Source organism: Schistocerca serialis, chromosome 7 (assembly GCF_023864345.2).
Source record: "Schistocerca serialis cubense isolate TAMUIC-IGC-003099 chromosome 7, iqSchSeri2.2, whole genome shotgun sequence".
NCBI lineage: Eukaryota > Metazoa > Arthropoda > Insecta > Orthoptera > Acrididae > Schistocerca > Schistocerca serialis.
In genome coordinates this window covers 327461458-327481607 of record NC_064644.1, presented here as the reverse complement: position 1 = coordinate 327481607, position 20150 = coordinate 327461458, and the positions used below count along the sequence as shown (strand labels likewise).

Genomic DNA, 20150 nt, shown 5'->3' with positions numbered 1-20150 from the left:
ACACATAAAATAAGCACGTAAAATCCATTGTGAGGTAAAAACATAGTTTATAAAGTGATGTACCACGGAGAAATACACTGTAAAATGTCTTTGTTATCATCTGGAAACCCCATGTTGAAGCACATCAATTTTTTTTTCTCTATTGGAGCACAAATAAGGCAAATATGTTTCTGTTTATTTTAAAAGATTCTGACTGAAAAATGGGGTACCAATTGCCTCATTTTACCTTCCTTATGCTGAGAGAGAAGAAGACTGTGGCAGTGAGACAGAAAAATAATAAATACTGGAAGATAGTCGAGAGTGGTTGCGTTATAGAAAGAGTGCAGCAGACACTGGCAGTGTGAGAGAAAGAGAGCAAAACATAGTTGATAATGACAAAACAGTGCTAGGAAAAGAGTGAAGGAGACAGAACCACAAGGCAAGGGGGGGGGGATAAAGAATAAGAGAAAATGGAAGTGGATGAGAGCCAGTGATAAAGAGAGACAGAGTACATGAAAATGACAAGGAGGGAGAGGGGGGGGGGGAGGGAGGGAGGGAGGGGGAGGGGGAGGGGAGGGAGAGGGAGAGGGAGAGGGAGAGGGAGAGGGAGAGGGAGAGGGAGAGGGAGGGAGAGAGAGAGAGAGAGAGAGAGAGAGAGAGAGAGAGAAGCAGTAGGAAGGAAGGAAGGAAGGAATGAGATATTAGCAGTAAGAGAGAACAAGAGGGAGACAGTGGGAGTGAGACGATCAGTAGTAGTATGACAGAACAAAGGAGATTGTGGCTGTGAGACAGGAGACAGTGACAGAGAGACACAAAGAAATAACGGCAATGAGTTGGGCTGAATGAATGAGTGAGTGAGAAAAGGCAACTGAGAGTGGACGGATATGATCGACTTACAGTGACAGACTAATAAGTGTGAGCGAGTTACAGCTAGGGGAGCTTGTGGGACTTTGAAGTGAGAGTCATGATAAAAGAAGCACGAGTATGTCAGCGTGTCAAGTTTTTGGGAAAGGTGCTGAGGAAGGCAGAATGAGGCAGCTGATACCCCACTTTTCACTTAGAGTCTTTTAAAATAAACATTAATATATTGGCATTTTTTTGTGCTCTAAAAGAGAGGTTTGGCAGAAGTTTCCTCCAGCAAATTCTCACTTTATTACTGATCCTATCAAGCATGTAAATGGATTTAGTCTCCCCAGAAAACTAAGGATAGCTCTGAATCAATTCCATATAGGGCATGGAAGGTGTGGTGCTTGTTTGTATGACTGGGGGTTCAAGGATGCTCTGACATATCACTGTGGGATAATTGTGCAAACTACACAGCACCTGATTGAGGAGTGTTTGTAATAAATTTCCTGGTGGCCTTTAAGGACTGCATTTGGTAACACCAAGATCTGGTTAAGAGACTTAGCTATTCAGCTACAAAATGTATGTGTGTGTGTGTGTGTGTGTGTGTGTGTGTGTGTGTGTGTGACTGCGTGTGTGCGCTTTTTTTAAAATATTACGTTTGTTTTTATACTAGGTATATTTAACCATTTATATAAGAAAGTATAAGATAGTAAAATGACAATATAAATGCCATTTGGTTGCGGACTTCAAAGTCCAGCTTGGCAAGGAAAGAATGTGTAACAAGATCACTGGAAACTATTCAGTTCACTGGAGAACTGTTCATGATAGAGAGAGATTAGTGGAATTATGCAGAGCATTCAGCCTGGTTCTAATGCGAGCTGCTTTCAAATGTGCGTAGAAAATGTAACAAAACATCCAGAACATTTAAGCTTCTGAGGAATTTCAACCTAGACTCAGATCACAATATTTGAAGATCAAAGTTTGACTAATTCCAAGAAATATCAAGAAGGTTACTCCCAGAAAAAAATTAAGTTTGACAGATACAAGCTAATGAATAATGAGCAACCAAGAAGTCACTCACAAGTTGGAAATCTTAAATCCAGAGAATGAGAACAACTACAAGGGGTTATAGTCAGAGCAGCTAAGGAGGCTGTCCCACTCATCAAATAAAGATGACATTCTCGGCAGAAATGGAATTGCCAGAAAAATGAACTGAACAGGGTCAACTTCCTAAATGCAAGAAAATCACCTACATATGGGGTAAAGCATGCATTTCATAAGAATCCATTGGTATCCTCTCCAGAACCTACAGTTGAAAGATTCCAAAGGGAAACTACCTCACAGTGACAAAGTTAATTGCCAGATTCTGGCAAGTTATTCTGAAACTATCTTCAACTGTGTGGCTCCAGAGGCTGAATTTCTTTATGAAAATAACCCAAACATCCAGCCACATTCATCTCCAACCATGAACGAAGAAATCAGTAAGATCATTATGAAGGATAATGATGCAATGGGTGAAGAACTGATAATTGCTGAACTTTGGAAACATGCAGTGGATAATGCAATTGATAGACTTTTTGCAGTTAGAAATCTGGAAAAGCAGAAAAGCAGTGGATGGCCATCTGCCACAATTCATCCACTACATAAGAAAGGTGACAGAACAGATGTGGACAACTACCATGATATCACTTCCCTGGTAGCAACTTACAAGATGCTCTCAAAAGCTCTGCACAGTAGGGCATAACAGCAAATCAATCCACAATCCAGGAATACCAAGGGATTTTTAGGAAGGGATGATCATGTGTTGAGAAGATTATGAATCTGAAGTCCATCCTTTTATATCTGTAACTCACGATCATGGAACTTGTGGTGAGTTACGTTGATTTCAGGAAAGTGTAAAACTCTATTGACTGTACCATCTTATTTCAAATACTTGACGAGTTTTCAAATACTTGAAGAGTTTGCCTTAGATAAGACAAAAGTGATTATCCAGTAAACCCTGACCAACACTACACCTAAAGTGATGTTCAGAGGAGAGATGTCTGATGCCTTTCAACTCAGGACAGGCGTGAGACAAGGAGATGGAATATCATCTCTGTTTATGTTTCAGAAAAGGTCATCAGATCATGGCATAAAGTAGCATTTGCAGATGATCTAGTCACCTTTTTAGACTCCATAGACACTGCAGCAAAACAGCTTGAACAACTGAAGACACAAGCAGCAATGGCTGGGCTTAAAATATCCTTTGAGGGGGTGCACTCTTTATGACAAATGCAAAATCAGTGCCAAGAGAACTGGAGGTCGGACTACAGAAATTAAGCATGGAGGAAAGTTTAAATATTCAGGTGAATGGACAGAGCCTAACCTATCAGAGAAAGAAGCATTCATGTCATGCAGCAACAAAATAAAGTGGCATAACAACTAATTAAAGGCACCTACAATTATGGAGAAATATTCTTACATCCCAAAATTAGGCCTCTTGCACTGTTATTTGGCTGGAGGCTCTACATGCAGCAGAGACTTACATTGAGCAAGAAAGGTAATGGATAAACTTGAGGCCATAGAAAAAAAAAAAATTCAGAAAAATCCTGGGCTCCACCACAAAAAACACAAGAGTACAGAAGGCATCACCACCACAAACTACATAACAATGTGGAGGAGATAATGACACAATGCAAATAAGAAGTATTGTCTTTTATGGCCATGAGACACCAATAAGTTTGTAAAGGATATCTAAAAGGATATTAATCTACTTTCAAAATAGGAAAACCATAGGGGCATGGTTCACTGAAGTTGATAAAGATCTACAAGAACTGGAAATTTCGCCTACAGATATCCATGAGCATGATTTGCTTGAGGAGAAGCTACAAACACACCAAGGTTTCCTACAATCCTGGAGGTGAATTTTCTTTCCACATCATGAAAATGTGGTGGATCTAAAGGTTAATTTCTTTGCTGTTTTTGAGATTAGTCAGTAGTTGCTGGTTGGCTAAGACTGTAAGGCAACTCCTGCATGTTACCAAGATAGGTGGTATGTTTGTGCAATGAAGGCAATTAACACAACTTTTTTCTCACAATTTATGTAGAATATACTCTGAGTTCAAACACAATTAAGTATGTCAAACAGGATGACAACAATCATGGACCGCAAAAACATCAGCCATGCAAAGCACAGCTAGTACTTTTCTCTCACTACATCCTAAAATCCATGGATCAAGGCAGTCAGATGGATGCAATATTTTTTGACTTCTGGAAAGCATTTGATTCAGTACCACACCAACACTTATTAACAAAAGTACCGCCATGTAGGGTACCAGAGTATGGACGTAGATGTAGACTCTTGGATATAGATATGGCGAATTTCACATGTACCATAAAGCAATCTACCATGATTGGCTTTTATGGTCATATATGCTGGGATATGTCACAACAGCTCGAGCACATTTGCTTCTATCAGTACTCAAGAGTAAAGTTCTTATTAGTTTCACTTTTTTTTTTACCATTGGATTACTTCTATTCCTTGTAATTATTGGCTATACTTAAAAAATATTGCACATATTTGTCTGTTCGTAATGACTTTCACACTGTTTACTTGTCAATCACTACATTGGCACCCCATGTTTAACTATAAATGGGGTACACATTCCTATAAAGTAACTCATAACTGAAAGCATGATAATGTTACGATGTTTTGATGCATTATCATTACAACTGTGTTGTGAAAAACATCACAAAGCACATCAAAAGGTTGCTATATTAATACTTATTCTGCCAATGACAAGATATGTACAATACTCTATCACAAATTTAATTTTCCAACGAAATGACTGAAATAATATTAGTCTTATTAAATTTCATTCATTGTGAAATTAATGAAAGAGTATATGAGTATTTCTACCACTCTAGATAATAAAAATGCTTTAGTTGTTACCTGCAGATGCATAGATCCACTGTGGCATGTAGCTTACATTCTAAATATTATTCAACAATTTTGTTATTTATGGCAGAATACATAAGAATTCATACTTTGTAAAAGTTGTCTGTAAGTAGGTATTGCAGTTTCTACATTACCTTAGACATCTGGATGATCACACGCTATAAGGACAGAGAACTTTAGTAATGGTGTTTTTATTTTATTTTAAAATGTATTTATAAGCACTGCTATGAAAATACACTTTTAGTAACTGTTATAAAAATACATCACTGTACATATCATAGAAAATGTACTAATGTTTGTGAAAATTGTGGTACCATAAAGAATAGTCAAAATAAATCCAACCTCCAAAGACATACAGAACAGCGTAACAACAATAAATGATTACAGTTGTAGACAAAACGTACACCTTTATCCGGCAGTGTGTTCTCTTGTGAGTGGAAAAACTGGTGCACACCAAGCTTATTCAGAGGAGGGGAATGTGAATATGTCCCACTTTGGTCAAAGAGCATAACATTAACAAGCGAGTTTGAATGGAGGCATAATGGTCAGCCTTCAGGAATTGGCTACATTAAATAGTGACATTTGAATCTGTACAGGAAATACTGCTATGAAACTTATGGCTGTATGCATCCAATTGATGCATGTAAGTCATACACAGCAATGAGGATGAACTAGAACACACGAGTCCCAAAGTAAGACAACCACAACCCTGGCTGGACACATAGCCGTAATAGACTCTATAGCTTAATTGCAGTCAGTGGCATGTTAATAAGGGCACTGTGGAGCTGGAGCACCCCCTATTTCCCCTTGATACTACTGAAATGAAATGACAGAGTGTCATTCCTCCTTTAATTCTTTCTTTATATTTGTAGAAGGTACAATTCTTAAGCTTAACCTGTTAGTAGACATCAGTTTACGAAGTTTACAAAGTTCAAATGTGAACTGTATACTTCAAAGAATATGGCTCCATGATGAATTTAACTTGTCATGTAAATGCAAATACGTCCACAAACATAGTTCAACATTTAACAAGTGTCTGTGGAATGTTATGTGTATGGACACCCCTAGTTACACAAGGTGCTGTTTAACTGTATTGTTTTTATTAACAAACCTGTATGGAATGTGCACATAATATCCACTATGCACTCAACAAGGACATGTGATACAGTCGTAATGGAACAGGACATATAACAACAAGATTTTTTTGAAGATGCGATGATATCAGTCTTAACTGTTGAAACTGGCCATTAGGAATAAAGAGTACTGAATGAAGCCTTGGTTATTAAATGTTTCTCCTAAGCAAATATAGATTGCTCCTTCTGATCTCTAATTATGAGAAATTTCAAACATTTGTCTCTGACATTATCCCAATGTTCTTCTCAAGGTCACCACAATATGCCCACTCTCAAGAAGCATATGGAGTCAGCACTCCACATCCATTTCCACAAGTGGAACTTCAACATTTGGACCATTAACACAGCTCTAGAAAATTTCCAGCCTTTAAAAAGCAGCCTTACTGAAATTCAGTGGCTGTCTAATGCAGGTTGAACCACTGCAAAGGTAACAGCAGTTTTTTAATTACAATAATTCCAAAATTTGGTTAGGGCTTTTACAGAAGATTGATGCATCATTTTCAAAATTAGAGTGTTTAAGGGGAGTTAGAACGGGGAAATTTTTTTTCACTTTTTTGGATTTTTGTCTCACTATAAAATTTGCAATTTTCACAATAAAATGATTTTTATATATATATATACTCACATGGGAAATATTTTATTTTATTTTTTGAAATATAATCTACACCGGTTAAAAAAATTAGAAGTTTTACGTGCATTACTTCAAGATCTAACGAAATCAGTAATTTTTTATATAGAAGGCTATCAGTTGCTGTGCTACAAAGGTTAAATTATGTGTTTGTATTGGTAGCACTGTCAGAAACAGTATCATATCATTTCATAGTATGAATACACATTGCATGTCCAAGTGCTTACATTTTCCCGAGGAAATGCAACAAATACATTGGTAAATGTCTCAAAAAGTAAAGAATGACACCAAAATGAAGTTTTTTTAAGAAATGTGGTTTTTGTGGTAATAGATTTTTGAGTAAAGGGATACGTTGTGTTCAGCAAGTGGCGTGTGAAGTTACAGACAATGAAATACACGCAAACTCTTCAGTATCTAGAGAAACACCCATTAGTACTTCGGAGATTAAAATAAAATGTGATACACAGTTTTCTCAAAATGAAAGTTATGTAAATGGTAGGTTAGGTTATATTCTTATAGATTTACACATCCTAACAAGGATGTTAGGTGAATGAGTGTGTTGTAAAATATGTGGAGGGCCAAAGTTTACATGAAGACAGTGAGGTATCAAATGGACTAGCCAGGAAACTTATCATTAATTGTGCCAGTTGTAAATATACTAATTCACTTTGGAATGCTGATAAGTGTAAAGATAATTAATTTGAATCAAATGTTAGTTGGTTTTATGAATTGAGAGCTATTGACAAAGGACACAGTGCAGCAGAAACAATGTGTGCCGTGATGAACATGCCATGCCCACATTGTAAAATCAATAAGTATGCAGGATTTATTGGAGTTGCTGTGGAATCTGTTGCATGTTAGTCAATGAAGGGTGCTGCAAATGAAGCTGTTGGAATAAATGATGGTATGACTGACATACCAGTAGCTTTTGATGGCATTTGGCAGAAGTGCAGCTATAGTTCTATGAATTCTGTTGCTACGGTGACCAGTGTAGATACCAGAAAGACAACAGATTTCCAGATTTTAACCAAACATTGTTATAAGTATAAATCACTGAATGAAAAATGGCATATCTGTGACAGAAAATTATGAAGGAACACGTGGTGGTATGGAGGCCTCTACAGCTATTGAAATTTTTAGTCTATCTTTGAATGGAAGGGGAGTGTGTTACACAAAGTTCTTAGGTGATGGAGACTCAAAAGCAAATAACAGTGTAGTGGTCGCTCAGCCTTATGGTGTGAAGATTATCACAAAACTGGAATGTGTTGGTCATGTCCAGAAGAGGATGGGCACCAGGTTGAGAAAGTTGAAACAAAGTCTGAGAGACAAGAAACTTTCTGATGGTAAAACCGTAAGAGGTAGGCTGACAGACAAAATGATGTATGAACTACAGCAGTATTATAGGATGGCCATTAGAAATGATACTGAGAATTTGCTGAAAATGAAGCAGGCAGTATGTGCTAACTTCTTCCACAGACTATCAACTGATGAAAAACCAGTACACCCTTTGCCCTCCTAGACCTGATTCATAGTGCAATTACTGCAATGCCCAGTACTCAAACAGTTCATACAGCCATAAACATTTCACCCCAGCAGCAGTCATGGATATCATAAAATCTATTTACAGAGACCTGGCAAATCCTGAATTACTGAAGAAGTGTCTGCATGGTCAGACTCAAAATCCCAGTAAGTCGTTCAATAATCTTATATGGACTTGCTTACCAAAAAATATTTTTGTTGGAATGAAGACACCGAAGTGGGGGGGTCAGTGACACTGTTATTGCTTTTAATGGATGTAAGATTGGCAGAGTGAAAGTGCTACAGCGTATGGGAATTAATCCTGGAGCAAATTGCATCAGAGAACTTGAACAGGTGGACAAGGTTCGCATTGATAAAGCAGAGTATGCAGCACAGTTGGCCACTAAGAAGTCCAGAAACAAGAAAAAACTTTGAAAAAGATCAAGAGGGTGATATACAGTATGGCACAGGGTGCTTCTGAGTGACTAAAAATAAAAAGTTGAGCATATATTAAGTGAGTTACAGTCTTTTGAAACTTCAGAACCCGTTCCCGAAATTTTACATTTTCTGTTGCATTTTTCCCTGATTCTCAGAAACCACTTCAAGTAGAGTACTCAAATTTTCAGGGAGTAATAACATACATATCCTCAGTCTACTGAACTAAAAGAAGAACATAATGTTACGTATAATTAAAATTATTTAGGATAACATACAAAAAAGTACACAAAATTTTAACCGTGTAATTAAAAAATTGTATTTCGGAAAGCAGTGGCTGAAATGCAATTACTAATTATTCCAGTTCAGCAGACTCAGAAGGTACAGTTTAATGTCCTGTAAAAGTTTCATGTCAATGGCTATAGTGGTTCCTGAATTAAAGGGAACCCAAGTCACTAAATTTAACATTGTCAGGATAGTGCATTCCAACTCTCCTTAAAGTTAATTTCTATATATAAAGGCAATGTCCTGACTGAGTGAATGACTCATCAACACCCAGCCCAAACCGATAAGGACAGAAACTTGAAATTTGGAGGAGGTGTGGATCTTACATTGTAGGCATTTTTTAAAAAAATGAATTTTCAAAATTCCGACCCTTAGGGGGTGAAATAGGGAATGAAGAGTTTTTTTGAAAAATGTCACTATTAAGGCAATTTTGAAGCTAGGCCTATGAAAATTGGTATTTGGTTTCTCAGTGAGAAATAAAAAAATATGTGTTCCAGTGTTTTCACAAATTTAACCCTATGGGGGTTAAATAGTGGGTGAAAGCTCTTTTTGAAAATGTATTATTATTAAAGAACAACCGAAGTATTTTGAAAGCCACATCTATGAACGCTGGTCACTGACCTCTCGCTTACAAATACAAAAATCAGTGTTTTTGGACACTGAACCCCTAAGGGGGTGAAATAGGGGATAAGATTTTTTTATCAAAATATTTTATTATGAAAGCATTTTTAGCTGAATCTATGGAAATTTAAATTTGGAGTCTCAGTTAGAAACAAAAGATACATGTTTAACAGTTGGGGGTTGTACATTTTCTTGTACAAATGAAAACAAGAATGGATTTCCTTTTTAAATGAATAGATCAAGCTCGCATTGTAACAATTTAGGTACAGTAAGGAAAAGAATGTCTGATTTTGTTCTGTTAGGGTTTTATCAATTTTCTCAATAAGCTTTCTTTTACACGTTTTTGTTTCCTTTTACACATCCTTAAACCACAGGGTAAAAATTTTCTGGATCAGTTCCACCACTGGTTTCAAGTATGAGCTGCCACTACCTGCAGCAATGGTTCAACAATGGAGCACTGTAATAGGTGTGTCATAAACTAATAGCTTGCATGGTAACACACAAACTTCCCTCGTCCAAAAACTACGAATGTCCCAGACTGCTGAAGTGAAAGCTGTCATTGATTTGATGAGTGGCTGAATGTATTGTTGCCAATTAACAATTCACCCTCAATGAAGTATCAGTTCATCCTTGTTCACAACAGCAGTCATATACAAGTTCAATCCTACAGTGGACCACAATCCAGCAAGTCTGCATAGTTAGACAGCACAACAGAAAAATGTCAAATATAGTGGTCTCAAATGCCACTAGATATAAAACGTTGACTATATATACTGAAGAGAAACATGAACAGCAACAGCCATATCAGGCAGGTTTTGGGGTTCAAAGCACTGCCTCTACTTTACAAAACTTTAAAGGTCATATTACAAAGGGCACTTTTAATCATCTACAGGTGGTTCATATCTCCCAAATACATCTTTGTAGAGATTGCTGAACAGTAAGAGCATGGACCATGAACATAAGGAGTAAAAGGCAGAAGTGTGTAATGTCATCCCCCACAGAGCAGCATGTCCAACTGATGAACAATGAAAGTCTCCCTCAAATTGCCTTAAAGGGTTGATGTTCTTTGCGTGTATGCCTTACCCTCTAGTTACAGAATGCAGGTTACTTTGAGCAATTGAGAAAGTAATTAAGAAATAGAACTTACTTTCTAGTGGCATAGTACATATTGTATAGGTAAGTGCATTTGGGTACCAGTCATACAGCTTACAGATGTTGGCGAATCTGTAGGCTGAGACAAAAATGTCAGTAACAGTGGACTAAACTTACATCAGCAGTTACCATTAAAAAAGATAGTGAATTAGTTTGGTTCAAGCTATTATCCTAACACTTCCTGGCCCCATTTGGAAAGAAAAAGGCACGTATTTCACAAAGATGATAGATGGCAATGCTTCTCTGGTCTACATGTTCACTTAACCATGTCCCCACAAAATGGGTCTGAAATGTGTTCAATTGGCAACTTGTTTGTCACAGTCCTCCAGAAAAAGTTTTTAATTCTCTGCAGATCTTAATACAAACCGTGTGAAGAGAGGTTCTCCAGAAGCATATTGAAAGACACTTTGGCTCCATGTCGTGGCAATGAAAGACTGATTGTATCATGAATTTTTCAAAGCAGAGATCATACGCATTCTATTATTCCTACAATATAACAGAAGGAAAGTTGCTACTCACCATACAGCAGAGATGCTGAGTCGCAATAGGCACAAAAAGAAGATTCATATAATTATAGCTTTTGGCCTTACACACACACACACATAAACGCAACTTGCACACACGTCTGTAGTCTCAGAGAGCTGAAATCACACTGCCTCTCTGAGACTGCAGACGTGTGTGCAAGTTGCGTTTGCGTGAATGTGTGTGTGTGCGCGCGCATGTGCGTATGTGTGTCTACTGCTGACAAAGGCCTTAATGGCCAAAAGCTATAATTGTGTGAATCTTTTTGTTGCGCCTATTGTGACTCAGCATCTCCGCCATATGCTGAGTAGCAACTTTCCTTCTGTGGTATTACATTCCATCCTGGATTTTCCATTGTTTGATTCTATTATTCCTACATTTTTGTGCTGTTTTGTATGTAATATACTATTTAATATAAGGGGTAATCACAAAGTTTCCCTTTGGGAGCCTTGCTATAACATGTATGCAATCAGCGGAACTCCAATGTGGATATATAAACACCGACATGTAGGGAAGGGATTAGTGGGCTGTTTATGCCTTTCTGACATGCATGCGGTAAATGCGAAAATGTGAACTATGGTGACATTATTACCAAATGCAACAAAACAGAACCAAAATGCTGTCATTCTTTTCATGGCTACAGCAGGACAAACAGTGGCAGACATCCACTGGAGAGTGGAAAATGTATGTGCAGCACGTATGTCGAAAACCACCATTGTGGAATGGTGCGACAAGGAGTGCTGCTGCTTCATTGTAAAGCTTGTCCCCATATAGCAAATGTCACAAAACAGAAGATGCGCCAACTCCAGTGGGAGACACTCGAGCAGCCGCACTATAGTCAGATCTTTCCCCATGCAGTTATCACTCCTTCCGTCCCTTAAAAAAGGTTTTGCAGCATCAACAACCCCCTTCAGATGAGGATGTGCAGCAGCAGGACATGGTGCTTTGCCAAACGTGTATTTTCAACCTGGTGCATCGGCAGGATGATTGCCTCAATGCTCACAGCAATTATGCCTGATTAACACACCGATTTGGGATTGTACAACTTTCAAACAGAAACTTTTTGATCGCCTCTTATATTAAGTCACATGTATGACACATCACTGTTTGCAATTTTCACAAACTTTAGTGTAACAAAGTAACTGATAGCCTCATAATTTAGTATAAATTGTGAAAAGCACACAACAGACCTTTAAACAGATATTCTCATGTTAGAAACTTGTTACATTAGCAGTGGCAGAATATGGCACAAAACTGAAGCTGATAAAGCACAAAAATCTGGCACGAACTAAGTAAATGTTGCCAGCTCACACTAATGTACATTTCTAGAAATTGGTAGATTGAAGATAAGCAGTTACAAGAACAAAATTTCAGTTATTACTTGCATGCACAATTATATAGTTCAAGCACAAAATTCAATATCAGTAGCAAAGGTGTGCAGAAATTTGGGTAGGCATGGCCACAAGTAGCAATGTTATTCGCAAAAAGCTGTTCTTCAAAGATTTTAGCAATAAATTACCTGGAGTATGATTTTCCAGAAGAAGCCAAAGGCGAGAATGTCACTTCAAAAAGCTGATCCATTCCTTCAATATTTGTTACAAAATAAAGAAATTTCTGCTTAAATATCTCAACTGTATGAAGAAGAACTGCATTATAATCAGCTTTTCCATGAGCTATAAGATTCAACTGTTCTTCTACAGCAGATCGCATTGTGGGCAAGACCAGCTCCGGATCAATCTAACAAAATGGCAAAAATACAGATAGCTTCAAATATCATACTGTGCTTCGCTTCAGTTTTGTAATCAGATTTAAAGGCTTCAAAAATAAAAATGCATTCAGCCAACAACAATGAAATACAAACAAATAATATAAAACTGTTAAACACGTAATGTTAAATTCAACATCACATATTGGAGTCCATACAGCCAAAATGAGATGAGACTCCAGTTTAAATCAAACACCACACTTCTCTCTTTTTCTGATACAGGCTGCAAAATGCTTAGACTGCTTTCACAGAATCAATATACCTAAATCACATTCAACAGAATTAATGTTCAGTAAAACACATCACTCTGAGAAATCAGCAATATTAGAACAACATCTGTTGGCTTGCAGCACCTCTCTGCCAAATTTCAAGATGTACATCAAAGTTATTTTAATTTAACAAAACAACAGTCTTTCAGATTTTGATCCCAGATGATAGAAGTTTGAGTTCACAAATCTCTGTTTCCAGTGAGTATTAAATGAGTACACAGTGTCGTTAAATGGCAGTGTACAAAAACAGCTCACAGGAATATCTTTATGGATACTTTAGACCCCCTCCTTTTCTATCCCGCTCTGCAGAAGTATAGTACCATTTATGACCATTCACAGCAGAAAAAACAAGTGGTTCCTGTGGTCAGTGAACAGATGATCAGAGTGAATAACTGGCTGGGAGCAAAGTCTAGAGAGTAGGAAAAGCTGTTGGAAGTGTGCACAACCAGTCCTTGTAGCAATCTGAATCAGAAAACATAAACATAGACAATGTTGATAACTCTACCATCAATGGCACGTATTGAAGGGTTCAGAGAGTGGTTAGAACTTCTGCATAAGTGCAGCATTCTCGCTTCAGTGGATGGGCTCATGTAACAGGAGAGTGGCGGCATCCTCCACAGGAGCAAGCTGAGGGTGTGATATGAAGCTCGAGTATCTCTGACCTTTCCCACTCAATCAATCAATGCATATGATGACAACACTACTTGTTGCCTGGAATTGAGAGAATTATTTAGTTAACAAGATCTTTTGATCATCCTGGCTGCTATGAAAGTCTTAGCTCATAAAGATATGACAATATATTGAATTGAAATAATATATGACTTAATGACATGCAGTTTTCCTGATGACTGTCACTGGAATCTGTGTAGTTGCTTTAAATGAACTATTCATGCCATATTCTTTCAGAAAAAGAGAAATATTTTAAAATGTAACATGAATTTAAGTATTAAACAGTCTTATCTGAAAGTATTTGTCCAGAATGTACCCACATATGAAAATAAAACGTCGATAATGAGTGGCATAGGCAAGAAGAGAGTAGAAGTTGGAAAAATGCTTAAGATTAGAAGGTAGATTGAATAATTAATGAAGAGGTACTGAATTGAATTTGGGAAAAGAACGTTATGGCACAATTTGACTCAAGTAAGGGATCAGTTGATAAAACACTTTCTAAGGCATCAAGGAACAGTCCATTCGGTTATTGATGAAAAAGGGGAGGGGGATAAAAAATGTAGAGGGAGAACAAGTTTTGACTACAGCAAGCATGTACAAGTAGCTATAGATTACAATAAATATGCAGGAATGAATATGCTTGCAGAGGATATACTGGCATGTAGAACTGAAATCAATCAAAGCCTTTGGACTGAAGACCTCTGCCACAACAATGTACTATACAAAGAAAATCAATCTTTGTCCTCTATTTGAATTATTACTCATGATTTTTTTTTAATTTTTTATGTTTGCCTTATTGGCTTTACATTTGAAATGAAGATTCATCTTGTTGAGCAGGTATAGGAAAATGGATCAGTTGTGAACAATGAATAAGAGTTTTGACATTTGCACAAGGAATGAAAGGTAACCACAGAAAAATTTGAGCTGAAATGTTCAGACAATATTCCAGACATACTCCTGAATGCAGCATCATATTTTTCCTAGTACTGTTTCCTGTTCATTAGGTAAAGGCAAACACGGTCAGGAGGTTGTGAGTAGTTCGTTAATTGTTTTGATAGCACCCATGCAAAAAAATCAAAGTTAAAAAAAAATGTTTACACTATCCACTTATCAACATATGTGTGTGGGTTTAGATGCAGGGGAGGACGAAACTGAGGAATAAGCCTTATGAAATCTTAAACAATAACTCTACTATGACAAGAAATCGAAATTGTAATCAAAATGGCAGTCTGTTCAAAAGTGAACACTGTGAAATCAAAATCTGCTACTGAGTAATGTTTCATATCATATTGTGTTGATCCTGGCCCCATTCATTGAAACAAGCTCCCATCATCCTCAACATGCTGTCCGCAAGGTGGTTGTGATGTGGCTACCCAAGAGTGTTCCACTCTTCAATAGCAGCCCTCCTGAGGTAATTCACTATATCAGGAAGTATACTGTGAAGACTAATAAGTTTCAACTTGTCCCAAGCATCCTACATGGGTTCATGTCAGCAGGTGCTGTAGGTTGTTCTATTCAGTTGATTTCTTCCTCCTGGAGGAAGGAGTGCACAGTGTGCTCATGCTTTACCATCTTGAAACATTAATCCATTGCAAAAATGCTGACTGCAGGATACTGCACCAACATTTCACAGCCTTCAAATTACTGCCAATAACTGATGAGATGCATTCATGATACTGAACAAAAATATGACCGGCTCACTTCCCTGCTGAACCAGTGGGCCTGCAAAGCTGAAATACGCACTGATCCCTGGCCACCTCCACACTCTTGCACAACAGTCATCGGACATCAGACAAATCCTGCACTTGTCAGTGAAGAGGGTATCACTAATTCAAGTTCCATTTCAGGTGTTGTCTTGCCCAACTCCTTCATGAACCATGGTGTTGGGGCATTTTGTCTCTCATGGCAGTTGTTGAATGCACTAATTCGACATGCAACTTTCCATGCTGACAACAGTTCTTGTCATAAAGTGACAATGCACATGTGGTCTAAGGTTGAATTGACTCCTCAAGGCTTATAGGAAGATGAGCACTGTACACAGACTGCTTTGTACCATTCACAATTGAAGAGAGAATGCAACCCACTGAACTACTCTGAGAATGCAGGTTGCTTTAATCTCAATAATGCAGGAGTCAGTACATAGTAATTTCCTGTGGTTAAAAGAATATTGAGAAAGCGGTTATCTTTTTTAAACACACACACACCCACACACACTTTATCTACATCAAATCACTCTACACTGAAATAAAGACAACATATATCTGAAAGACCAGTCAATGTACTTAAATTATTTCTGGAAGTTTGACAATAGGATTAACATCCACCCATCTATCAAACTTTTTTAATTAGGAGAAATAACACCATTTCAAATTTACTGAGGCTGTGGAGCCCAGCCAGAAGAAAATGATAGGTGTACACTTGAGCTTTTTTTTAAAAAAAAAAAAAAAAAAAAAAAAAAAAAAAAAAAAAAAAAAAAAAAAAAAAAAAAAAAAAGAAAAGACCTGAACACTTTGAACAACTAGATATATGACATTCATATTCATAGGACATGTACATTAGTATGCTCTGCAGAAATGATTAGCATTTGAACCATGTCAGAATGCGGGTGCAAGATCAACATCGATTCATGGTGCAACACCACCTACTGGTATAATGTACCTGCACCTTGTTGTGAGTCGCCGATCATTCAAAGCGCCGCCGCGCAATTACGCGCGTCCTCTACGTGTGGCACTGTCTGCCGGCCATGTAGCGGCTGCGCCACCAAAGCGGCCAGCCGAGCAGCGGCCGCTAGACTGGGACTCAGTGCTCATTCAAATGCTAACATGTACACATGTCTTGTTTGTCAACTTACACTGTGACTTATATGTGTTGTGTCATTCTGAAATATATTTGTTAAACTTGACGTTATACCACACCTCTCATTGTCGCCATAAACTGAAGGTAATGGATCAGTGTGACTTGAGCAGAGGCACAGGATGCCTCACAGACATAGCACAAACTGTACCTCCAAATCAGTGAGTTTCAAAGAGGGTGCATTATTGGCATGAGAGAATGTGATGCATCCATTCAAGAAATTGCTGCTTGTGTAGGATAAAGCCTTTTGGCAGTGCAACCGATGTGAGCAGAATGGTTCACGGAAGCTCATAAAACACAACAAGATGGGTCAAGTCACACCACCCAGATAACCCTTTCCTCTGACCTCCCAAGGAGATCGAAACTGCAGGACAAATCTGCATCCTCCTCAGCTCTGGCATAACAAAGGAATAGTGTAACATGCCGTACACTATCAGGAGTGACAGTCTACCACCATTTATTATGACATGGGTCACGTGCGTGTCATCAACTTCTCTGCCTACCACCAAGTGAGGTGGCACAGCGGTTAACACACTGAACTTCCATTCAGGAGGATGACGGTTCAAACCCACGTCTGACCGTCCTGATTTAGTTTTACCGTGATTTCTCTAAATTGCCTCAGGCAAATGCCAGGATGGTTCTTTTAGAGGACACAGCCAACTTCCTTCCCCATCCTTCCCCAATGACGCCGCTGTTTGGTCACCTCTCCCAAATAAACCAACCAACCTCTACCTATCTTTGACAAATGTGAAGAAACATGCTAGATCACAATGGTGTATGGACTGATGTCACAAGGGACAGGAATGGCATTAGATAGTGCTTTCGGATGAATCCAGGTTCTGTTTGTTTGAAAATGTGGGCCACATTTTGGCTTGCCGCAGACAGGGGCAGTGGCATCACAGTGACTGCATTCGCACAAGACCTACATCGCCAACTCAAGGTATTATGGTGTGGAGTGCTATATGGTACATCTTCAAATCACAGATGGTGCAAGCCCAGGGCATCCTTTCTTTACAACACCCCAGATACCATTCTTCAGCAAGACAATGCATCACCAGACTTGTAGCCAATTAAAAATGTGTGGGATATGGTAATATGACAGGTGCCATGCTGTGACACAAAGCAAACCATCACACAAGAATTTTGGAACCAGCTGAACGCAGCATGAATAGCTATACCACAGGATGCCATTCATGCCTTATTCATGTCGATGCCATCATGCATGGAACAAATTATCAGGGCGCATGACGGACCCTGTACTTACTATGCAACAGAAAACATACTGAACTGAGGTGGCTGAAATGCTAATCATTTCTGCAGAACATACTAATGTACATGTCCTATCCCTAGTTGTTCAAAGTGTTCTATATTTTTCTCAACATGATGTACTTAATTCACATTCTCTGTTCAGTTGTCAGTGATGTTATCCATAGCAATAAGTTATTTTTAATTAATATTCAGTAAATTTTTATTTCTGTTTAAAAATAATGAAGCCTATATCTGCCTCATAAGCAAATACATTAACACGTTAGTACCACACTGGACACAGGTATTTGGCTTGGTTTTACACAGTGGCATTAATTTTTTTTTCTAAGTAAACTTATTATTTTGGTGTGACTTTGGTTCTTTATGCTCTAACTGCATTACATAGATCTCCCATCTGACAGTGGATAGTGATTCCAGCTTCTGTGCAGACAAATGGGGGTTGCAAAGTATGATCCAGTCAATGTTCAGATCTGGTAATTATAGGTAGCATTCATACAAGTACAGTGTGGTTCAAAAAAACATTTACAAACTGACATGGCACATCTGGCTTACAACAAGGATCAGTAATTACATAAGAACCGGGTGTCACAAATGCCATGATAGGGCACTATAATCACAATACAGCTGGCATCATCGGACAGAAGAGGTTCTGAGAAGTTTGTAAGGTAGGAGACGAGGTACTGGCATAACTGAAGCTGTGAGGACGGGTCGTGAGTAGCGCTTGCCTGTGAAAAGCAAAGGTCCCGAGTTCGAGTCTTGGTCTGCACACAGTTTTAATCTGTCAGGAAGTTTCATATCAGCGCACATTCGCTGCAGAGTGAAAATCTCATTCTGGCATCATCGGACACTGCTTAATTGTGCCATACATTCTCCGCACCAGATTTCAGAATGATGGAGCCCCTGCACATTTCAGCAGAGAAATGAGGGTACATCTGCAAGCAAACTTTCCTGGCCACTGGATTGGTCACATTCGGCCAGTCGCATGGGCACCACAATCACACACTCTGTTTCCAATCAATTTTTTCCTGTGGGGGTATCTGAAGGGGCTTGTGAATGAAACACCTGTTATATCACCGGATGACCTAATGGGCCAGATTGTTGCAGCAGCAGCAGCAGTATGTCTTTGAGATACACCAGGTATCTTTGAGAGGGTGTGCTGTTTAACGCAGTGTCGATGTCAGGCGCAACTCGATGTGTCTGCACAAAACTTTGAGTATCTCTTGTAGCGGGCATCAATTGGCAGCACGTGACTTAACAACTGTAATAACATTTAGTAGCCCCAGATGGCCTCTGTGACCTCTGTTTCCTATATGACTACTGATCCTTGCTGTATGCCCAATGTGGTGTGTCAGTTTGTAAATGTTTTTTTGAATCACCATGTATAGGGCTCAATCATATGTTTAGAAGGAAGCTGTCCTTTGGATCGTAACAACACAAGTGATTCAAACTAACAACAAAATGAATATGAAGTTTCAAATGATATTACTATGATGCTACTTGTTACATTGTACATTTTTCTTATGTTTGCAAATGTTCAACAATTTCTGAACAATGTCATGCTGTCCTTATATAAATTATCCACATGTTTGTGCCTGTCATTCTCATTTCAACTGCTACACATACACTCCTGGAAATTGAAATAAGAACACCGTGAATTCATTGTCCCCGGAAGGGGAAACTTTATTGACACATTCCTGGGGTCAGATACATCACATGATCACACTGAGAGAACCACAGGCACATAGACACAGGCAACAGAGCACGCACAATGTCGGCACTAGTACAGTGTATATCCACCTTTCGCAGCAATGCAGGCTGCTATTCTCCCATGGAGACGATCGTAGAGATGCTGGATGTAGTCCTGTGGAACGGCTTGCCATGCCATTTCCACCTGGCGCCTCAGTTGGACCAGCGTTCGTGCTGGACGTGCAGACCGCGTGAGACGACGCTTCATCCAGTCCCAAACATGCTCAATGGGGGACAGATCCGGAGATCTTGCTGGCCAGGGTAGTTGACTTACACCTTCTAGAGCACGTTGGGTGGCACGGGATACATGCGGACGTGCATTGTCCTGTTGGAACAGCAAGTTCCCTTGCCGGTCTAGGAATGGTAGAACGATGGGTTCGATGACGGTTTGGATGTACCGTGCACTATTCAGTGTCCCCTCGACGATCACCAGTGGTGTACGGCCAGTGTAGGAGATCGCTCCCCACACCATGATGCCGGGTGTTGGCCCTGTGTGCCTCGGTCGTATGCAGTCCTGATTGTGGCG

General features: G+C 38.8%; 1 protein-coding gene across 1 annotated transcript in view; it reads right to left on the bottom strand.

The window, feature by feature from the left end:
- Positions 1-20150, bottom strand: part of LOC126412473 (DNA topoisomerase 3-beta-1) — a 127817-nt gene that overhangs the window by 28455 nt on the left and 79212 nt on the right. The window contains exon 11 of the mRNA XM_050082085.1: positions 12576-12793. Within this exon, the coding sequence (XP_049938042.1) occupies positions 12576-12793 (218 nt within the window). The remainder of the gene's footprint in view (positions 1-12575; positions 12794-20150) is intronic.